General features: G+C 36.5%; 3 protein-coding genes across 5 annotated transcripts; 1 reads left to right on the top strand and 2 right to left on the bottom strand.

Annotated features, from left to right (window-relative positions):
* Positions 1-710: 710 nt before the first annotated feature.
* Positions 711-4,947, bottom strand: LOC128030380 (tRNA selenocysteine 1-associated protein 1-like). Of its 2 annotated transcripts, none has more exons than XM_052617942.1 (9): positions 4,765-4,947; positions 4,162-4,259; positions 3,461-3,560; positions 2,984-3,036; positions 2,689-2,820; positions 2,123-2,242; positions 1,757-1,994; positions 1,617-1,662; positions 711-1,508 (listed from the first exon to the last, which is right to left on the bottom strand). In XM_052617942.1, the coding sequence occupies exons 1-9, from the start codon at positions 4,798-4,800 to the stop codon at positions 1,366-1,368; spliced, it is 966 nt and encodes a 321-aa protein (XP_052473902.1). In that variant the 5' UTR covers positions 4,801-4,947; the 3' UTR covers positions 711-1,365. The 2 variants fall into 2 exon arrangements, with proteins under 2 accessions (XP_052473902.1, XP_052473903.1); XM_052617943.1 differs by having other exon boundaries at positions 1,617-1,659.
* Positions 4,948-5,060: 113 nt separating this feature from the next.
* On the top strand, positions 5,061-6,159 carry LOC128030381 (uncharacterized). Its single transcript, XM_052617944.1, has 2 exons — positions 5,061-5,284; positions 5,708-6,159. The coding sequence occupies exons 1-2, from the start codon at positions 5,229-5,231 to the stop codon at positions 6,024-6,026; spliced, it is 375 nt and encodes a 124-aa protein (XP_052473904.1). The 5' UTR covers positions 5,061-5,228; the 3' UTR covers positions 6,027-6,159.
* A 638-nt stretch (positions 6,160-6,797) lies between these two features.
* LOC128030379 (anoctamin-8) lies at positions 6,798-17,742 on the bottom strand. Of its 2 annotated transcripts, XM_052617939.1 has the most exons (17): positions 17,169-17,742; positions 15,231-15,341; positions 14,859-14,991; positions 14,577-14,715; positions 12,828-12,924; positions 12,617-12,733; positions 11,957-12,084; positions 11,674-11,835; positions 10,663-10,815; positions 10,448-10,574; positions 10,173-10,228; positions 9,951-10,025; positions 9,215-9,856; positions 8,908-9,099; positions 8,677-8,808; positions 7,988-8,098; positions 6,798-7,832 (listed from the first exon to the last, which is right to left on the bottom strand). In XM_052617939.1, exons 1-17 carry the CDS (start codon positions 17,185-17,187, stop codon positions 7,218-7,220), a joined length of 3,009 nt encoding a protein of 1,002 aa, XP_052473899.1. In that variant the 5' UTR covers positions 17,188-17,742; the 3' UTR covers positions 6,798-7,217. The 2 variants fall into 2 exon arrangements, with proteins under 2 accessions (XP_052473899.1, XP_052473901.1); XM_052617941.1 differs by lacking the exons at positions 14,859-14,991; positions 15,231-15,341; positions 17,169-17,742 and adding exons at positions 13,031-13,120; positions 13,325-13,462.
* Positions 17,743-19,927: the final 2,185 nt, after the last annotated feature.

Raw genomic sequence — 19,927 nt, 5'->3', positions numbered from 1 at the left:
TGTTTCTGCTGCTCTGCCTGCTGGCTTACTTCCCACAGTTTCCTACTCAGCTTTTGGGAGGTGCCCTGGGTTGTTTGAGCTGGAGAGTATTGTATCAGGGCTGGTACAGACTTGGACCTAGTTGGTACTGCCCTGGGAGGCCAGGGGTGGGACTTTTGTCAACACAGAGCAAACAGGAAGAGACATCTGAGACGCTGTGTGAAAGTAATGCTAAAGAGATCAACTAGAGAAGGCTTGAGCAATTTGCTTGGTACAATTTGGACTAACTATTCATAGTGGTGCTGCAGTATACCAGTGGAGAACGCAGAATATCTGGCCAAATCTCTATCAATACAAGATGAATGTCTATTTGATCAAAATTGCTGGCCTTTATACATTAATGCCTGCTTACTAACCCCCCGGTCAAATTGAATAACATGGTCAAAATGTATTTTAAACATGACCATTAAATAAATTTTCAATGTTGTTTAGATTTTACAGACTTTCTAAATGTTTTCTTTTGTGTTCCATAGAGTAAAGAATGCTTTACAGGTTTGGAACATGGTTACGTAAGTGATGACAGAATTTCCATTTTAGGGTGAACTGTGTAAGTTTAACGTTTTAAAAATTAATGAGGTTCAAGTTTCAATATATTTGCCAACAGTTTGATCATTAATGCAGAACTGATTTCACACATAAAACCATGATTACAGAATAAATTAAGACACAAATGAGACATATTGATTTATTAGATTCTTCCTTGACAATCTCAATTTGTTTTTTTATTTCAAAAATAGTCACAGAATTTCTAGAGAGCTCAGCCTTAAATAAGAAACTTAAGATTCATTGATGCCCAAACGCATGTGTAATTTAAGGACAGAAAATTAATTCTGGGTCAGTGTGGTATAAATATTTATGCAATTCCGTCCCATTTTGCAAAAATCTCTAAACATGAACCATCTTTAGAACAAAGCTTTTACAAATGAAAAATCATCAGTGGCCTTACAACAGACAAAAAATTTGCTTATTTGGACCACACAAGACCACAAAAAAAGCATGCTTCAAATTTCTAATGAAAAAGTTTAATAAGGCAAGAGTAGGAATAGTTCCTGGTTAAAATTGACAATAATATTGAAAAAGATTCTTTTCATACATCTTTAAAAAAAAAAAAAAAAACCTGTACAACAGAACCAGAACTTTGAAAAAAGAAAAAAAGATGATGGATTGGACACACACAAAGAAAACTGCTTGCCTGCACGAATGAAGCTCCAAATAAAAGTCTGAAAAGGAGAAAAACGTTCTCTGAAAAATTTGAACAAGAGCAATATAAAAAGGCATGTTCCTTCACAAAGTATAACAATCCAGGACTGTGGTGGAATCAGACAGTCAGGAACCATTCATCATCGGTATCTCAGATGTGACACTGTCCAATGGCTGCCAGTGGCAATCCATGAGCGAATCGTAGAGCTCCTCACTGCGCTCCATGAATTGCTTATTTAATGCCTCCACATCCACCGGTGGGTTTGGGTCTGAGACAGAACAAAGGTAGTGTGTAATCTTTAACAATGTGTGATCTTGATGTAATCAACAATTTGGTCAATTAAAAAAATTAAAACTGAAACGTTACAAAATATTACCTTCAACAGGGTCCTCCTCAACATCCTCTGTGCCATCATGTGACTGCTGAAGCAATACAAAAAAAAAAAGTGATCAATTGCAGAACAGAAATGGATTTTTATTTTTTTTTATTATCTTCAACAATCACTATTAAAAATACCTCTGTGGATCCCTGCATGTCAAGGGGCACGGGGGGCATCCCCATGGGTGGGGGTGGTCCCATCATCCCGTGTGGAACTGGAGGGGGGGTTGCATATGGGTTGTAGCCGTAGTTATAACCGCTGTACTGATCATAACCCCACTGTGGATAGTAATTGTTGTAAGGCTGTTGATAGTACTGCTGTTGATAGTTGCTGTTGTAGCTGTTATTCTGGTTGTGGTAACTGCTTGTTTTATTGCTAAAATGAAAAAGAAAGAATGTGATGAGATTTCATGTGGATTTATGAAGTTAAAATTTAAATATCAGAATTAAGTTTCACTGACCACATAAAACTAAACTTAAACAGAAATTTTCAATGAAATGTACCCTTTGTTGACAGCAATGCTTATCCTGATGGGTTTTCCTCCCAGACCTGATGCGTTCTGAAACTCCTCGAGGGCTTTCTTCTGTTCATTCTCGTCGCTAAACTTCACGAAGCCATAACCCCTGTACACGTGAAAAAACTAGATCATCAAAACCCGCTCCCTCATGCTTCATGCGCCTAATCATGCTGTATATCGATATTTCAATATGTATTCAGAAAGTAAGAATTAATTTGATGGTAGAACTGAAACTTCTCTTTTACTTTTAACATGAAGTAGCATCACTTCAATTGTGAGTTGCTCTTGCTTACCCTATATGGGGAAAACAATAGTTTTAGCAGATTTGTAACAACGGCAAATCACATCCATGTATTGTCTGTCCCTTTTTAGGAGAGGGAGGGTAAAGAGTATCGACTGAAAATAAGCTTTGAACAAAATATTAAATAAAAGGAAAAGGAGACCTCGTCTAGTTCAACTACCTCAACTTTGTTCATCATCAGTAGGTCGAACTGTCAGAGACAGCCAAGTAAGGTTATGCAGTACAGAGTTGGCGGCTGAAACATTTCATACCTGGAGTTCCCAAGGGGATCGGTGACAACTTTGGCTCCTTTGCATGAAGGGAATTTTTTCAGAAAGAACTGTTGAAGCTGGTAGTCATCCACATCTGATGTGAGATCTCCAACAAAGACTGAAAATTCTGGGCTGATGAAGAAAGTGAACATGATGTGATGTAAAGTCAAAGAAACTTCCGCAGTTTGTAAAGATTACATATTTAATTACAAAAATGCAGTTACTTTTTTTTTTGTTCCCCAACAAGAGATTAACAACTAAACTTTTTTTTTTTCTCTGTACATGGTGTGCTTACCCAGGCTCTGGCCTTTTCCCATATGTTGCAAAGTTTAGCTTGAATTTCCTGGGCTGAAATGCAGACAAAATACAACCATTGAGCAATTAAACGACACTTTGCCTGTAGTATGGAGACAATTCGCTGACAAATAGAGTTATATTGTTTGAGTAAGGAAGCTATTATTTCCACATACCTCCACCAATCAGTACTGGCTTTATCCCATTCGTCAGCTAGTTCCTAACAGAGTTTATTCACCAGCTTCAAACAAAGTCATTTTAAAAACAGCCTCAACCACCTTCCTTAGGGAAGAAATTGAGCTCTGTAACTCGCCCATCACTAGCAATATATGGAGTAATAATTAAAATGTCTCGTAAAAGGTGGGGGCCATGCTGGTTATGCTTTCCTATGAAAATCTATATACACACATGAATGTATTGAAATCAAATATAGATGCCAAAACTACACAATCTAATGGGTGAAAGTTTGGTATCTTACCGGATTCGATCCTGGAACCAGCTTCCCATTAAGCCTCTGCACACAACGGTCAACACTGGCCTCATCTGCTAGCTCTACAAAACAGTATCCAGCCAAGCCTCTGAGAAATCACAGAAGAGAAAAGTCAATGATTTCTGTAAACAAACATACACAAGACTAAATCCGGCTCATCTCAAAGGCAAATAAGCAGAGTAATATAATAACATACATATTTTCAGTGAGTCTGTTTATTATATTAACACAAAGAAATAGGCTGTAGAACTAAAAAGTTGCCAAGATTCTAGATTGGCATGTTGTAACCATTAATATAAATATATTATTCTTTGTTTCTTTGACAATGAAATTAAAACCAATGGTGAAATATAAAATTATTGATTTAAAAGGTGTTGATTATATATAGAAACAAAATACTTTGTTTAGTTTCTGACATTGTTTGCTTGTTGCGATTCTGATTCGTGGAGATTACTTTACAGAATTATGGGTAATGTCGTTTTCAAATGGAATTCTGCTGTTAAACAATTATTTAAAAATAATAATTAAATGATGGGGGCTGATGGCTTCTACAAAAGCATGTACAAAAGCAATAACAAGCTCATGGCAGGTATGTCTATAAAGTATTAAAAGTTATCATTAAGAACATATTTCCTGCTTGATGGACTTTTTACTTCAGGAACCCAAATGTTGCTCATTATGTATCTTACCCGGTAAGTCGATGTGTAATTATTTTGACACCGTGGGCAGTCTCTCCCATATTGCTGAAAGCTTGCTTAATGAAGTTTTCATCCATGTATGGGTCTAACTGTAAAACAAATAAGACGATTAATGACCTGTAATCATATTTTAAACACACATATATACCATGTTTTTACATAACGTAGAGAAGTTCTGCGTCACGTGTCAGTTTAGAGCGCGGGCGTCAGAGACGTAGACAAGATGAAGTCAAACTTAACGTACAGTTTTGTGAATTAAACCTTGTTGTATAATTACTGAGTCAACTCGAAATCATAATCCGGACATGTACTTTGGTTCATTATTTACATTAACTTACGAGTCAACGACATGAAAACGCTTATGCAAATATGAGAGGTCTGCTGAGAAAATACAAACAACGGATTCGTTACCGCCATAGATATTTACAAATGTGCTAAAACATTAATTCGGTGTACATTCAGCATTTCTTCTTCAGTTTAGTGAGCGTTTGGGTGGCCTGTTGGCCATGCTTGCGTAACATCGTGCTAAACCTAAGTGCTGCTGCTTGTTAATTTACAAACTCGAAGAAAAGTAAACAAAAGCATAATACTTACATCACCCATCCATAAACTTGTCATCCTGTTAAACATTTTGCCGGCTGAAACTCTTGCACCGCAGAGGTTTGCAAAAATTAAGCGACAGTTAGCTGCAGTATTCGTGTAGCGCTTCGTGAAGCTAAGCTAGCGAAACGTTACGTTTACGGAATACACACACACTTCCGCTTCCGGCAGCGCAGAGATCAGATCCAGTGAACTCGAGAGTTCCATCCTGTCTGTTAGGTCTACTCAGGGTTCAGCGCACCGCATTTCTGTTAAGAGTCCATGCGTGGGTATATTGTTTTGTTTTTGTAATACATATAAGTAATTAACATTCCTCGCTACGCATGTGTTATTCTGGGTTGGACTTGAAGGGGGCAGTAGTGAGTTTTGAAAACTCGGGCCAGCCGTCCAGCAAAGGAAGAGACTCAAGACATGTGATGACTTTGGTATGATATTGATGTAAGGAAGGTGTAGCCGAGATGAACACATTACGAACAACATTTTTGCGCTTTACGGGGATTCCGAGTTTGTGTTGGTATGTAAAAAAAAAACATAAATTATTTTTAAAAATCTTGAGGTAAATTAATTTGCTTGACGTCCTTTTAATTGTGGATTTAACCACCAGCGTTAGCGATAACCTCACGTTTGACATAAACCCAACGAAATATTGGGATTAATCTAATCGGAATATATTCCAAAAACCACAGCAAAGCAAAGTTTACACAAAAATACAGTAAAAAATATTTCAAGAGTGTAATGATGATATAGTTACAAGATACATGTATGTAGTAATGAAATGTTTTTAAGTTTACATTAGTCATGCAAACCAGACCAATATACAAATTCATCTGTATATTTATCACTCTGCAACTAAATTTTGAGGAAAACTTTCTGTCAGGGCTCATGTACAGTGCATGCATGTGTAAATATTTTACACTTTATTCTAATTCACTTTCAGGAGTAATGGTCCTCACTCTACCATGTTCAGCTGCAGTCAGCTACGGTCTGTCAGTTCCTTGGTTCTGTCAAGGACAGGAGCAGAGCGGAAACCTGTCCTACAAGCAACCATGAACACCAAAGCAGAGGGAGCTTGTGTTTTCCAGCAGCCATCCTGGCACTATCAACAAGTCCGCACAGTCAAACGTGGGACAGAATATCAGCCGAAGAACATCAAACGAAAGAGGACCCATGGGTGGATCAAAAGAATAAGCAGTCCTGGTGGGATCGAAGTCATCCTACGCCGAATGCTCAAAGGGCGGAAGTCCCTCACACATTGAGACTCTGACCGGACAGTTGCTTTGATAGACCTTTGAAGTGAATCTCAGTTGAATGTCAGCTGTGCAGTAGAGCTTTTGAGTTTCTATTGAAAATAGTTGTCAAATTAAAGCACTTCATGCACAATAACTCCAATAGACTTCATTGGATGTTTTTTATTTTTATTCAGTTTGATGGATCTCATCCTCCTTTATACTTCCAGTTGAGCATATTCTTGTCAAAGTTTTGCTGTATGTAGTGTTACACTCAGATCAGAGCATTTACGGTTAGATTTTTGAAAAACATGAGCATACATACACAGGTGCATCTCAATAAATTAGAATGTTGTGGAAAAGTTTATTTCAGTAATTCAACTCAATTTGTTTAATCTGCACACAGATTGTCTTTGGTTCTTTTAATTGTAATGATTTTGTCTCACATTTACTGAAAAAAAATGACTTTTCCAAGACTCTAATTTATTGAGATGCTCCTGTAAGTAATCAGAATGGGAAAAAGGGGTATAGGTGAGAAGATAAAAAAAAAAAAAAAAAAAAAACATACAGATATACAGAAACTTAATTTGTCATGATCAGATTTTGTTCCCATTATTCGTACTAGTTAAAAAATCTGTATTATAATAATCATAAAAAAATTGTCATGGTCTATTGTATCACATTTTATTGAAAGTATTATAGTTCATTTTAATAAGTAATTGTATATGCATTTAATTTGTATTATGATAATAGTATAAAAGTAAAAAAAAAAGGCTTTGAAGTAACGATGTACAATGTGTCTGATATTCAATTTTTTTTCATTTATTTTCGCAGTAATTTCATTTTATTGCATTGTGGATTCACACTCATAAGATCAAAATTAGCAAGGACAATGCATTATTTTTAGATTGTCATATTTACTGTATCATAAGAAAAATAATAATAATGCATAGAAAAATAGAAAAATCTATACATTTTACAGTGCTCATTCAAACGTCTTTTCTTGCTAGCCCATGCCTAAACTGATTTTATCATGCAGGTGACTTAGCATGCCGCCTTCGGTGAGTAAATTATATATGGAGGTCTCAGATTAATATATTGTATTAAAATGATTTCTGACATGCAGTTCCAACTCACTACATGGTTGCTTTATCACATTTAAGCAAATGTTAAGCATTACAATCAGTGCTATATATTAACTGAGTAGAATCAACATTTAATTCACTGTTTTTTTGAAGGATTAGTACCAAAGTCTGAGCCATCACCCTTTTCAACCTCAGATGGAAGCTCTTCTGATGAAGGGTTTTGGTCATTATTTGTTTGTTGTGCATTAGTGGCCCTTGAGGCATCTTCTGGTTTCCCTTGTTCAGCACCAGTACATGGATTTTCCTTCCCGAAGTTGAAGAGTTTGCCTGGATTGAAGGACTTGCTGGGAGACTGTGATTTCTCGTGGCTCCCATGTGAAGCTGCTTGTGTGACTGCAGCAGCGGCTTCCTTTTTTAACTCTTGGGATTTGAGGAACTTTAGAAAACCGGGAAGTTTGGCCTCGCCGCTTGTGGGAGAAGTGGTAGAGGTGAATTTACCCTGGAGTGGGATTATGTGTTTAAGTTTCATTACATTATTGTTGCCTAAAAGGGAGCTGGGTCTTTTGAGTTTATCTCCCGAGCTGAACTTGGCCCCTGGGCTTTTTTCACGGGGATGTTCTTCACCTCCATGCAGATCGGACTTGTCTTGATCTTGTCGTGCCAATTCCTCGGCCATTTTTTGATGCTCCTCTTCTTCTTCATTCTTCCTCCTTTGCTGCTGCTGGTGCTGCTGTGCAAGGCGTTCATGTTTCTGATGCAGAAACAGACAATGATACATACTTTAACTCAACTAACCAATATTTTTTTCCTTAATGTGATGATATACACATTAAAATTACATTTAGAAATATCAATATCTATACATTACAATGGACAATGTTAGCCTACACTCATGTGCTGTGCTACCTTTAGAGCTTCTCTCCGCTGGTATTCAAGTTTGGCCATCTCATCTGCCACCCAGTTTGGAATATCAGGAATTGCAACATGAATTATATATTTGAGCAGAATGGCGAAGTGCTGAAAACCATATGAGAAGGTATGCATTCAATTTACTACATTTGAAACATCATTTAGCCAAGATTTAGGTTTGTTTTACACAATGTATATACAAAAGAAATGTATAGCTTTATTCAGCCAGAACTTATCAAAGACATTTACAGTGTTATAAAAGATTCTATTTCAAATCCTGTTCTTTTGAACATTCCATTGCTGAGAAACATACTGTATATCATGGTTTTCACAAAAAAATTAAGCCGCACACCTTTTTTTAACATTATTATCAATAAAAATAAATGTTTCTCTAGCACCAAATCAACAGAGTATAATGATACTTGAAGGATCATGTAACACTAAAGACTGGAGTAATGATGCTGCAAATTCAGCTTTGCCAACAAAGGAAAAAAATATTTCTTAAAATATATTGAAATAGACAACAGTTATTTTAAAATAATAATGTCCCACAATGTATTTTTTTTTATCAAATAAACGCAGCCTTGTTGAGCATATTCCTCTTTCAAAATACTCCTTACAAAAAAAAAAATAATAATCTTACCGACCACAAACCTTCTTGCAGTTTTTTTGCTCTTCATTCTTACCTCTAGCACTACAACAGAGATGATGGCCGTCTCGGGGCTCAACCAGGGGAAGAGTCGTTGCAGCTGTCCACACTGGCCAATAAGGTAACAGTTCACAATTATTGCGATCAGACCCATTGCCTCCATTGCGATCTGTTTCAATTTTAAGAACAAACAAAGCAATTGAACACAAACTAGAAATACAATCTGCTATGAATAATTTATTAAGCAACTCTGAATGGATCTCCTCACCTGCCATTGTCCAATGTTTTCAACCCTTTGCCCAAAGGGTCTCTGGAGGCCTGTGCAAAGTTTTAAGGCATCGCTTCGGATTTCTACAATGTTGTTTATGAGGGCACACATTGCTGCCAGAGGAAATGCAGAAGAGAAGAGCACAACGTAGCCAAACTGTATGAACATCTCCTGGTAATCCTGAAGAGTATCCTGCAAGTTGAAATAAAAGAAAATGAACTCGTTTTTGAAATAGCATTTCTAAACTTGTATGATTAATAACGGCATCAGCTGGTCAGGCCGATGATAAAGACAGAGGAGCACAGACCTCATAAGTTAGCATGCAACTTTCAATCTCTGGTTGGGTCAAAACAGTGGATTCGTTCTCCTCTGGAGGGTCCATCCAGGACATTTTCTTTTCCGTACTGTTGTTTTCCCCAGAAGATTGGATCTTTCTTCTCTGAGTTCCTTTAGGTTTACTCACAGAATCATCAGTGTCTCTATCATCATCGTCGTCGTCATCATCACGTACATCAAATATTAAGGATGGATCCATTCCTTTCTCCACAAGGGTAGGACTGCCATCGTCCTGTAAGTTGGCCTGTGTCGGTGCTTCCACAACCTTGTCTTTGTATTCCACCTTTTCGGTGAAGCTGACCTTCCTTTGCTTTAGTCCAGCATCATCATCCCCTTCCTCTGTTTTGGGAACTCTGTAGCTGGCGATTAAACTCCTCCTTTCTCTCTTTTCTGATTGCTCTGGAGGTGAGACACTTTTATTCACATCCAGACTGGCTTGGCAAGTCAGTCGTATTCTTTCCACTATTAAATGACTATAGTTCAGGAACATGGATTGAATTAAGTCCCACAATGTCCTCAGAGCACCTAATTTATGGTGCTCATAGAGATACGGCTGTAACACTTCTTTGATATTTTGTAGAAACTGGCGGAAGATCAACAACGTGGCCAGCATCTGTAAATTAAAAGAAAGCATTTTTTTGTCTGGGCTGAATGATTGATTCATGACACTTTGTTGTTTTAACAGTATTCTGTCATCTGTGTATTACCTCTTTTAACCGCTCCATGTCTTTGAGATAAAATCCAATGTAGAAAAGGCTGAGGTAGGAATTTACGAACTGAAACTTTAAAATGAAGAACACAATATTTAACCATTACAGATATACACAATATTTAATCAATGGCACTGTTTTTACAGTATGTCGATACATTAATAAACTGAACATCTCCTGGTATATATATAAATAGGTTAAATAAACCATTAAACTTACAAAAACAGTCTTGAGGATGAGATTATTGTCATAAGTGCTTTGAAGTCTGTAATTTTCTGTCAAAATTAAAAAAAAATGAACAAACAGGTGTCACTGAAGAAAAAAACAATAATGAACAAACTAGCTATGAAATAACCAAAAATTCAAGTTTGCTGCTAATATAATAACAGAATGTATGTCCCAATCTGGCTAAATTCAGATACACATACTGTGTACTGAAAATACAAATACACATTTTAAATGTTGTAAATGTTATTAGCAGATTTAAGTCTTACCCATATCATTGAGCCAGAGAGCAATTTTCTTGTACACTTCATCACATACAGTAACGGTTACAGCTAGAAGAATTTTTGGGAAAAATCTACATATGCTTGGCAACTCCTTTGTTTCAATGACAAATTCCTGTAAGAGACACAAGTCATGAATCCTGAATACCCTTTAACAAGATTTAGTTACAAGATTTGTAATAAACGTCACAGAGTATCCTTACTTGAAACTCCAGGCAGATAAACATGGCCAAACAGACAAAGCAGAGACAAAGGATGCAGATGGGAAAGCTGACCAACCAGCGGAACATTCTCCTCTTCCAGGGTGGGTAGAAAAACTCTTCACAGCCAGTCACCGGACTGCGACGCTTAATTCCCTGATATGAAAGTACATTTTTTTTTGTTAAAGTAGAAACTAGTCAGTAATATACATAGTACTGTCCTGAATAAGCTATTCCACATAAAAGATGTTTACATATACTCCACAGGACAAAATAATGAATAACTGAATTTAGAAAAATTCCCACGTTCAAAAGTTTACATCATAATCATAATACTAATGTATGTGTAATTTACTGGATGACCTACGACTGTTTATATTTGTGATAGTTGTTCATGAGTCCCTTGTTTGTCCTGAGAAACTGCTTTCAACAGTCTGCTGTTCTTCAGAAAAATCCATGAGCTCCTGAACACTGATGACGTTGTTCATCGTTCATGAACAACGATTACAAAATATAAACAGTCGTTTTCCAATCCAGGAAATGACACACAGTATTAAGATTCAAGGGTATGTAAACTTTTGGTCACTTTTATATATTAATTTATTATTCTGTCTTGTGGAGTATATGCAAATATCTGTTATGTGAAATAGCTTATTCAGGACAGTAATAAATAAAAATTACATGCATAATCCCTCTTAATTTGTTTTAATTATTAACATTTTTCACATTCTGCAAGGGGTATGTAAACTTATGAATACAACTGTGTGTGTGTGTGTGTGTATATAAACTTTTATTCTGTATGAAAACAGTAAACTGATCTATGATTTCGATTTCAAATAAATGCTGTTAAAACATTTAAACTTGCTATTTTTCAAAGCTTAAAGTCTTGACCCTAAATCAGCATATTATAATGAATTGTATACAAATAGAGGTGGTCATTAGTGACCTTCACCTGCTGTTATCAAACATTTTGTGTCTAATAATTTAAAGTTCTATAAAATGATGTCAGCACACCCGAAACTGTGGACGGGGTTCCTCTAGTGACTCTGCTGGGGTGTCCAGCGTTCCCCACTTATATGCCAGTTCTGCTTCCCGCCGCTTCCATCTCTCCAGGAAGAGCGTTGCCCACACCACATTGAAAATGGCAAACACCACACAGCAGATATCCTGACTTGTCTGCATATCAGAAAAGGTTGGTGATATTACCATGCCTTTTTAACCAAATAAAAAAAAAAAAACTCTTTCCATACTTCCATTCTAAAGCTATAGAATTGTGATATCAAGGAAAACAACCTGCCTGATCAGACTCAGCAAAGATCCAGAGCAGAAAGCCAATCACTGCTGGATACAGCATAGAGTTGGTGTAAAAGCCCAACCAAGCAAAGTACATGCCAATCTTCACACCAAAATAATCACACACGTCATCTGTCAGGAATGGGATAACAAAACATTAAGGCTTAATCTGCTTTTTTGCAATATAACAATATGAATGAAATCTGCCACGCATAACTATAAGGGAAAAATAGGGCTACCTATTTTGTTACCCCAAGATAAAAGGCCCTGTTGATTTTATTTTTTACTAAAATATTGTTAGATTGGCGCAAAGGTGAAATGCAACACACAATACAGCGAAATATGCCTCAACATAACATCATAAATCCAAAATTAATCATGTTTTCTTATAAGAGGGGCTCCTCTTTAGAGATCTCATTTCACATAACAAAACATGTAGTGACTCAAAGATTGCATTAAGAATTCAAACTGTAGCACTTCATATTTGCTCAGAGCAAATCAGTCTGTACTGGAGAAAGCAGGTAGGTACACATAAGTTTGTTTGCTAAAGGAAGAGCCTTGGCCTGAAATCTCTTTATACAAGCATTGAAAAGCACCAACTATTTCAAAATAACTAAAAGCTAGTTGACTCCTGTGTATGTTGGGAAAACACAGGAGTTCTTACCTAGAGGTTGCCTCTCGCAGACTGCCTGAACCCAGGACGTCATCAGCTGATTCAGGATTCTCTGCTCATGAAGAGGAAACATTTGAAGAATCACACCCCTGGCTATAAGCTCTGGTACTGCCAAGGACACACAAAATGTTTATCAGATTTAGGGAAAAAAAAACATGAATTCTTAAGCTTGATAAACATTTTAGAAGAAAAGAAATGGTACTGATTGGTTGGCCCTCCAGGAAGTGAATGTTATGAAGGGCCTCGCCATATTTCGCCCGCAGATTATCCATCCAATATTTGATAATACTCTGACGCTCCTAAAAAGAAATAACAGGGAAAAACTGATGCTATCTCATGAGAAAATGTGATTTGTATGGAAACATGAGGTTTAAAGTGCCCCTATTATGCCTTTTCGAATATTACCTTTCATGCAGTGTGTCATGTAGCTGTATTTGAACATAAACTATCTGCAAAGTTGAGAAGCCGACAATGCATGATAGATAAAGTTATTGTCTGTCAAAAAAAAAAAATTACGGTTCTCAATTACCTAAACGAGTCATCGGGTATTTGAATCTATTCTGTTACAGCTCTACATCACGAAGTAACACATTTGTGGTTAACATCATGTCGAGAAGTTGCTGTATCATAGACTGGGAGAGTAAATGTGTTTTATCACATCTTATAATTACCACAAACTTGTTAACACTTGACACTTACCACTGAGAAACGTCCTGCTCCAGACGTGCTTGTGAATCAGCCTCTTGTCAATCAACCACTTCAACCTCCAGCTCGATTTGGTAAGCTACAATCCATACCATCTTTTCTATGTATTGACAAGTCTCCAGGGCTGTCATTCTGTCATGGCAATAAGCGTTTCATTTCTGACACCCGTTGAACTTGGATGCATGTAAACTTGTTTTAGGATACTGGCATAATAGGGGCACTTAAAAAATAAAAATAAAATAATGAAGGTCCTCCCTTAAACCTTTAAATTCAAGGGGTCATATGATGCTTTTTTAAAGATCATTATTTTGTGTATTTGGTGTAACAGAATATGTTGACATGCTTTAATGTAAAAAAAACTGATTATTTTTCAAATACTGTACATTATTGTAGGTCCTCTATTCTCCACCTCTCTCAAATGTTCGACAAATCCATGCATTGTGATTGTTCAAACACAGCAAGAACTCATCGGAAATGTTACATCCCTTTCCATAATCGCGAGATTGATCTTTCAAAATAAATGTAAAGACAGTTAATAATGTCCTTAGTTTTACCATCAGTTCAAGCCCGAAAGAAGAACAGAGTCGCGTGACAGACACAGTGATGAAGCTTGAATGTGTTTGCAGTACACAAGCCACGGATGGTTAAGACAGCTGACTCAACTGTGTGACCCTCTCTCTCTCACACACACACAGAAGTGCCAGATTGTCATAGCAATGTCAGAATGACCTCCTCTACTAGGTTCGTCCATAAAATGTGTTCTGTTCTGTTGTAAATAATCTTAAAGATTCCTAAATGCATCTATCTGACATGGCTGCTTCAATTAACTGTGTTTACTGAATCCATGCTTTCTTTCTTTACATGAACATTTGGAAGGAATTACGAAAATAATTCCACATAGTGACGTAATTATGGGGGCGTGTTTAAATGAGCCGTTTTAGGGGGGCATGGCAGAGTCTTAACTTTGATATCTCTTTGGATTTGAGACTTTAGTCTTTGCAACTTTACAGATCTTCTTCCTGCACCAAGAGCACTCCAAAGAGAAAGGAAAGATTTTAATCGCATCATATGACCCCTTTAAATATCAGTGGGGTATAAACCGTTTGTATGAAAATCTATGATCGAAATTGAATCTTGCAAATTAGCCACCAGTTTGCCAAAACAAACTTATTACAGAATGCCAGGATTGCGTTGACATCTATTTTTTTCATATGAGAAGACAAGAAATGAGAGATTAATGGCAGACCTGTGATGTGAAGAAACACAGCTCACTCTCGATGTTTTCATAGATGTCATCCTCCTCACATGAAAACCTGCGAGTGCCGCCTCCGTAGCGTGGCTTCACTGCCTTTTGCATCCCCATCTGTTCAGCTCCACGCAACAAGCTTCAGACAAAAAACAACAATCATTCTAATGCTTTATTTATGTAGGAACCAGTGACCAGCTGTCAAACATTTCAGACAATTTATATGGAAAAATGCAATAACTAAGATGAGATGGCTCAAGCAGGTTTTCTACAGTGTCTTACTTCTCAAAGGTTGAGGTAATGAAGAATGCATAGGTGTGCGTGTATTTATGCTGCCGGATCTGGATTCTGACTTGTGGAATTCCCAACCGGATTTGGTTGAGTAACCATAACAGTGTATGGTCATCTGTGGTGTCTGTGGAAAAGATGATAACATGCTGAAATATGTCCATCAGTAGATCAAAGAAATTCAGTATTTTGTAAATAAATGTAAAAAAGATATTATATGTCCAAAATGCACAATTGCATTCATACTGTAATGTAGTAAATGTTACATATATAACATTTGTGACATGAAGCTACCAAAAAACATCTACATTAATCAATAACTGTATTAGTGCAAATGAGCAAAACTGAAAGACATAACCTACACACCTGGGAATGTCATAAGAACATCACAGTTTTCAGTGGGTGCCATTGTGATCATAGTTTTATGCTTCATGAGGTACTGTCTGCCATGAAAGAGACGACCTCTGAGCAATTTCTCTGTTTGCAAAGAGAGAGAGAATTTTTTTATATATATATATTTATATATAAATATATATATATATATATATATATATATATATATATATATATATATATTTTTTTTTTTTCTTCATTTAAGTTACTATACAAAAAAAGGGGGTCAATCAGGCCCTTAATGATGCATATATGAATAGCATTATAAAGTACACAAACACTACACCTTATTTTTCACCTTTTTTTTTCATGTGTCTGGTTTGCGGGGTCATCCACTTCCAGGTTTTTTTTAGCTTTAAAAACAGCTCTTTTTGCTGCTTGATACTGCAAAACTGGTGATTCTTACCACATTACATTAATGTATTAATTATAAACAAAGGTTTGTAGCACAAACAGTTTCACAATTTACTGCACTTTGTTATTTCCCTACAGTAGCTAATCATTATTTTTTTTAATTAAATTTACAGAAAACAGCTTACTTCCATGTTGAAAAATAATATGCGTGTTTGTTTTCAAAAAAGTACCAAAAAATTGAATTAATTCCATCACTAAGGCCTTGAGTGACTTATCGTATGTACACTAAAACGTCTGCAAACACATCACAAACCACTCAGCTTTCTATTTAAGCTGCCATCCTATTAAAGTCCAGCCAAACAGACATTTCAAAAGACATTGTCCACATCCTCAGAAACCAAGCCTGTTTTTACACTTACCCAAATCTCACCATTACGCCCAGAAACATTAGTTGTCAACATTTAAAGTGGATCAAAACAGTTAATCAAAGTTGTCCTAAGACAAGAATGAATTTTGGTTTTAGAACAACTTTGATGAATGGTTTTGATCCACTTTAAATGTTGACTACTGTATTTGATATACATTTCTTATTGTTATTATTTTACTTTAATGGGATAAGAGGGCTATTGCTAATGTGGCAAATTCAGTCAAGTTGCCGTTTCATTTACCGTAACAAATACATTAAACACAGCTTTCTTCTTGTGGAAGCAGCACTCATTCTAAGTTGAAGAGTCCTTGTGTGAAAGATGTAATCAATTTTCTGACCACTGTGTCACAAACTGTGCTCTTTTTTTAGTGACGGTTACATGAAGCGTGAAGTTCACTTTGGCAGCCTGTACAAAATTAGTTTGTTTTTGAAGAATCAAAAAAAACATGCAAAAATGTGAGTCTGAGATATTACCTTATTGCTAGCGCTTTCTTATATTAAAACAGATTAGGACAGAAAGAAGAACTAGATAAAATAATATCACAAATGTTCAGTCCCATTTATGGCAAAATATCACACAATTACATTAAACTATGACGATATGAGTAGCTCTAGTGGTATTCAACATATATTATTATTAGTGACAGCATTCAAACATAATGACCATCAAGGGAGGATTTGTGGCATAACAAGCAGGTTCACTGCACATATGGTGGAGAGTGATGCCTCAGGAAATATATGGGGTTATTGAAATACCATTGTTTGAAAGACAATGGTAATGATCTGAATGAGCACGATTAGAGATATTTTCATCAATAAGCAGGAAATGCTGTGTGTTTATGTGTCCACTACATTCAAGTGAAGAGCCTATACCTATACCATTGAATCCTTACACACAATGTCAACAAACGTTAACAAACAGGCCAATAAGGTTTACTAGACAAATATTAGACCTTCAGAGATCATCCTTTTGTATTATATTCTGCCCCTAACAGCAGTCAATCTTGTCATACACTAGAGAGAAAATAACACAGCGAGACATAAACGCATATTTGTGGTTTGAAGTCACCTACGACAGCTGGATAACAACATGCGACTGTCTGCATGACGGCTGTCTGAGCGTCACTCACCTAACACCGCCGAGGACATCGCGTGAGATCTTCGCTTTGCTCTGCTTTAAGAATACGTCAGCTGTGCCGTTACCGTCGTCGGTACTGGTGCTGAAACTGCACGGCCAGGTCCAGCAAGGCTTCCCCAGCGGCCAGAGCCTTTCCCAGATGCAAACAGGTGCAGAGCTTCCACTGACTGAACACTGAATAAATCCTCAATCACATGTTGACATCGATCATCCATGGCGCTGTCAGCACTCAGCTGATTTCCTCATCATTTTAGAAGAGCAGTGTTCAGCTTCCGTGCATTCGTACACTACGTTTGGTCACGTAGCTCTATCATTTCGCTGTATTTCTCTGTTTTGTTTGCCTGTGAGTTGTTGTCAGTAAGTTGGTGTATGCACCATCTGTCTCATCTTCACTGGAAAATTACGCAACGTGAGGTGCATTATTCATAGATGTACTGAAACGAACCAATGAGAGTGAATGCGCAAAGATCTCGCGTACAAAGAGGTGGACATTCAGTACAGGTGAGAGCAAAGACTGGATTTGGTAGCGATCTGGACATGTAATTCCTGAACATATCGTCTTGCTGAGGTGGTTTTGTACTTTGAGCTGTATTTCAGCCAATATCGATCACTTCTTTAAGGATAATTTCGTAAAGTGGGTTGTTTGTTGTACTGGGGGCACCATTTTGCATGTCTCCCTAAAACACGTGATTGAGATCATCATCAGCTCGTTAGTTCAGTTATCTCAATCAGGTGTGTTAGGGAGACATGTAAAATGTGCAGAGAAGGGCCCTCCAGGACTGGAATTGAGAACCACTGGTGTAAAAAATAACCAACAACATAAAGTTAACTCTATTAGCTAAACATCAGTAAAATCGATTAAAAGTATATTTAATTGTTATTCTTCTTTCTCAGTGTAGATGTCTTTTTGACCCTTGACTGGGGGTAAAACTAGTACTGATTACCAGGTCCAAAAAGGAAGAGAGGGCCCTTGAAAAGTCTGGAATATATATTTTCAAGGGGAGGTGGGCCCATTAGGATTACCTAAGCATAGGGCCCGGGACCTTGTGCAGCGCCCCTGCTCTAATGTGTCTTTTTTTCTCATCGATAGCTACATGTTTTTACATTAGAATGGATATAGGCTAATATTTTATAAACATGTGTTCCCAGTTTATGCAGCAGCTAAGTTACCGTCATGAATCCATTTAATTAAATAGTGTTGCATAATTAAAAATAATATAAAAACTATAGAAAGAACATCAAGGACCTAATGTTACTTTATTTTGTTCTGTAAATCTACTTTTGTCAGTAGGGGGCGATCTTAAATCGTTAACCCTGCCACCAGGCTTGTGGTCACTAAACTGCTTATTGAAAATGTGGTGGAAAACTAAAATGCTGTAAAAATATCAGCATTAAATGTACTGTCAAACGGGCACCCTGATACCTCTGTAAAGATGCAGCCATTTAAAAACATTACCTTTTAAAGTTTAGCTTGAGATGAAAGATTTGTTAATCTTTTTTTCCCCTAATAAAATATTCTCTCTAAAAATGACCTTTTCAAAATAGAAGAGGCATTCATTTCATGGAATGACTTTCAAGCAGTCGCTGTCACTGTCACTAAGAACCTAAAGACTAAATTATAATTGGTTTACGGATGGCTGTTCAGCTTGACAAGCACGTAGGCCTGTAATTATAACACTGGCTGATAATCACATTGTCAGTCTACATCCGCAATCAGTGAAGGCAGGACCCTTGATAATATTTAAATAAGAACCACTTTCTGGTTAATAAGGTACAGGTCTTCATAAAGTCATTTGCACTCAAGTGTAAACTCATTGTACTGAAGATTAAATTTATAACTAGATGGCTATTGGTAATGACTATTAATTAATGCCCAACAATGTCATAAACACCTAATTCAGCAATCGTGGCATTATTTATAAATGTTGTTTTAATATCATAAAAAAAATTTTTTTTTACGTGCAGAAGTTGGATCAAAATATCATTACTAGAGAAACTTTGTTTTGGGATTAGACTGTCAAAAACTGTGTGCCAGAGTGTATAATTGGCTAATGTCTTAGATGAGATGAGTTTTAAAAAGTAGGCTTTTCTTGTAGGATTTGATTTGGGAATTCAGAGTTAGCCTTCCAGAATGCAGAAATGTACTTATGATAGCACCACCTGGTGTCTGATGTGTGTTGGAGCGCTTGAGTACAGGAGAGATTTGAAGCTAACACACCAATCTGAGATCTCTGTTACTCAAAGTCGCTCACACGCAGTCACGCAGACACATTTAGGACAGTTTTTTTTTTTTTTTTTTTTTTTGTAGAAATACAAAAGGGTTTCAGGGGGCAGCAGTCTAATAATTTTAAGATCACAGAAATTAAATTGTAAATATAAAATAAAAATAGAAACATACAAATATAATATTCAATATTATCCACTTCACTGATGCTGCATTTAGTTGGTAATCTTAGACAAACCAGTCCTTTTTTTATTTTCATTCATTTTGTATGTATTTATAATCTTTATGTCTATATCACATCATTTTCTCACAGCTGTACACATGTGCATATATACAGTACCTACATCTGACTAATGAATTAACTGGCAATACTGTACAGTGATAACAAAAAGTTCCCTGTAGTTTAAGGATATTTGAGTACATGTTTTCATTAAATAACACATTTTAAATAGCACTTGCTGTTTTCATCGTCTAGAAAAATTATATAATCTCAAGAAATGATATGAAGAGGTCGATGAGAGAAGGTT

Source organism: Carassius gibelio, chromosome A16 (assembly GCF_023724105.1).
Source record: "Carassius gibelio isolate Cgi1373 ecotype wild population from Czech Republic chromosome A16, carGib1.2-hapl.c, whole genome shotgun sequence".
NCBI classification, from domain to species: Eukaryota; Metazoa; Chordata; class Actinopteri; order Cypriniformes; family Cyprinidae; genus Carassius; species Carassius gibelio.
This window is presented reverse-complemented; position numbering and strand designations above follow the sequence as displayed.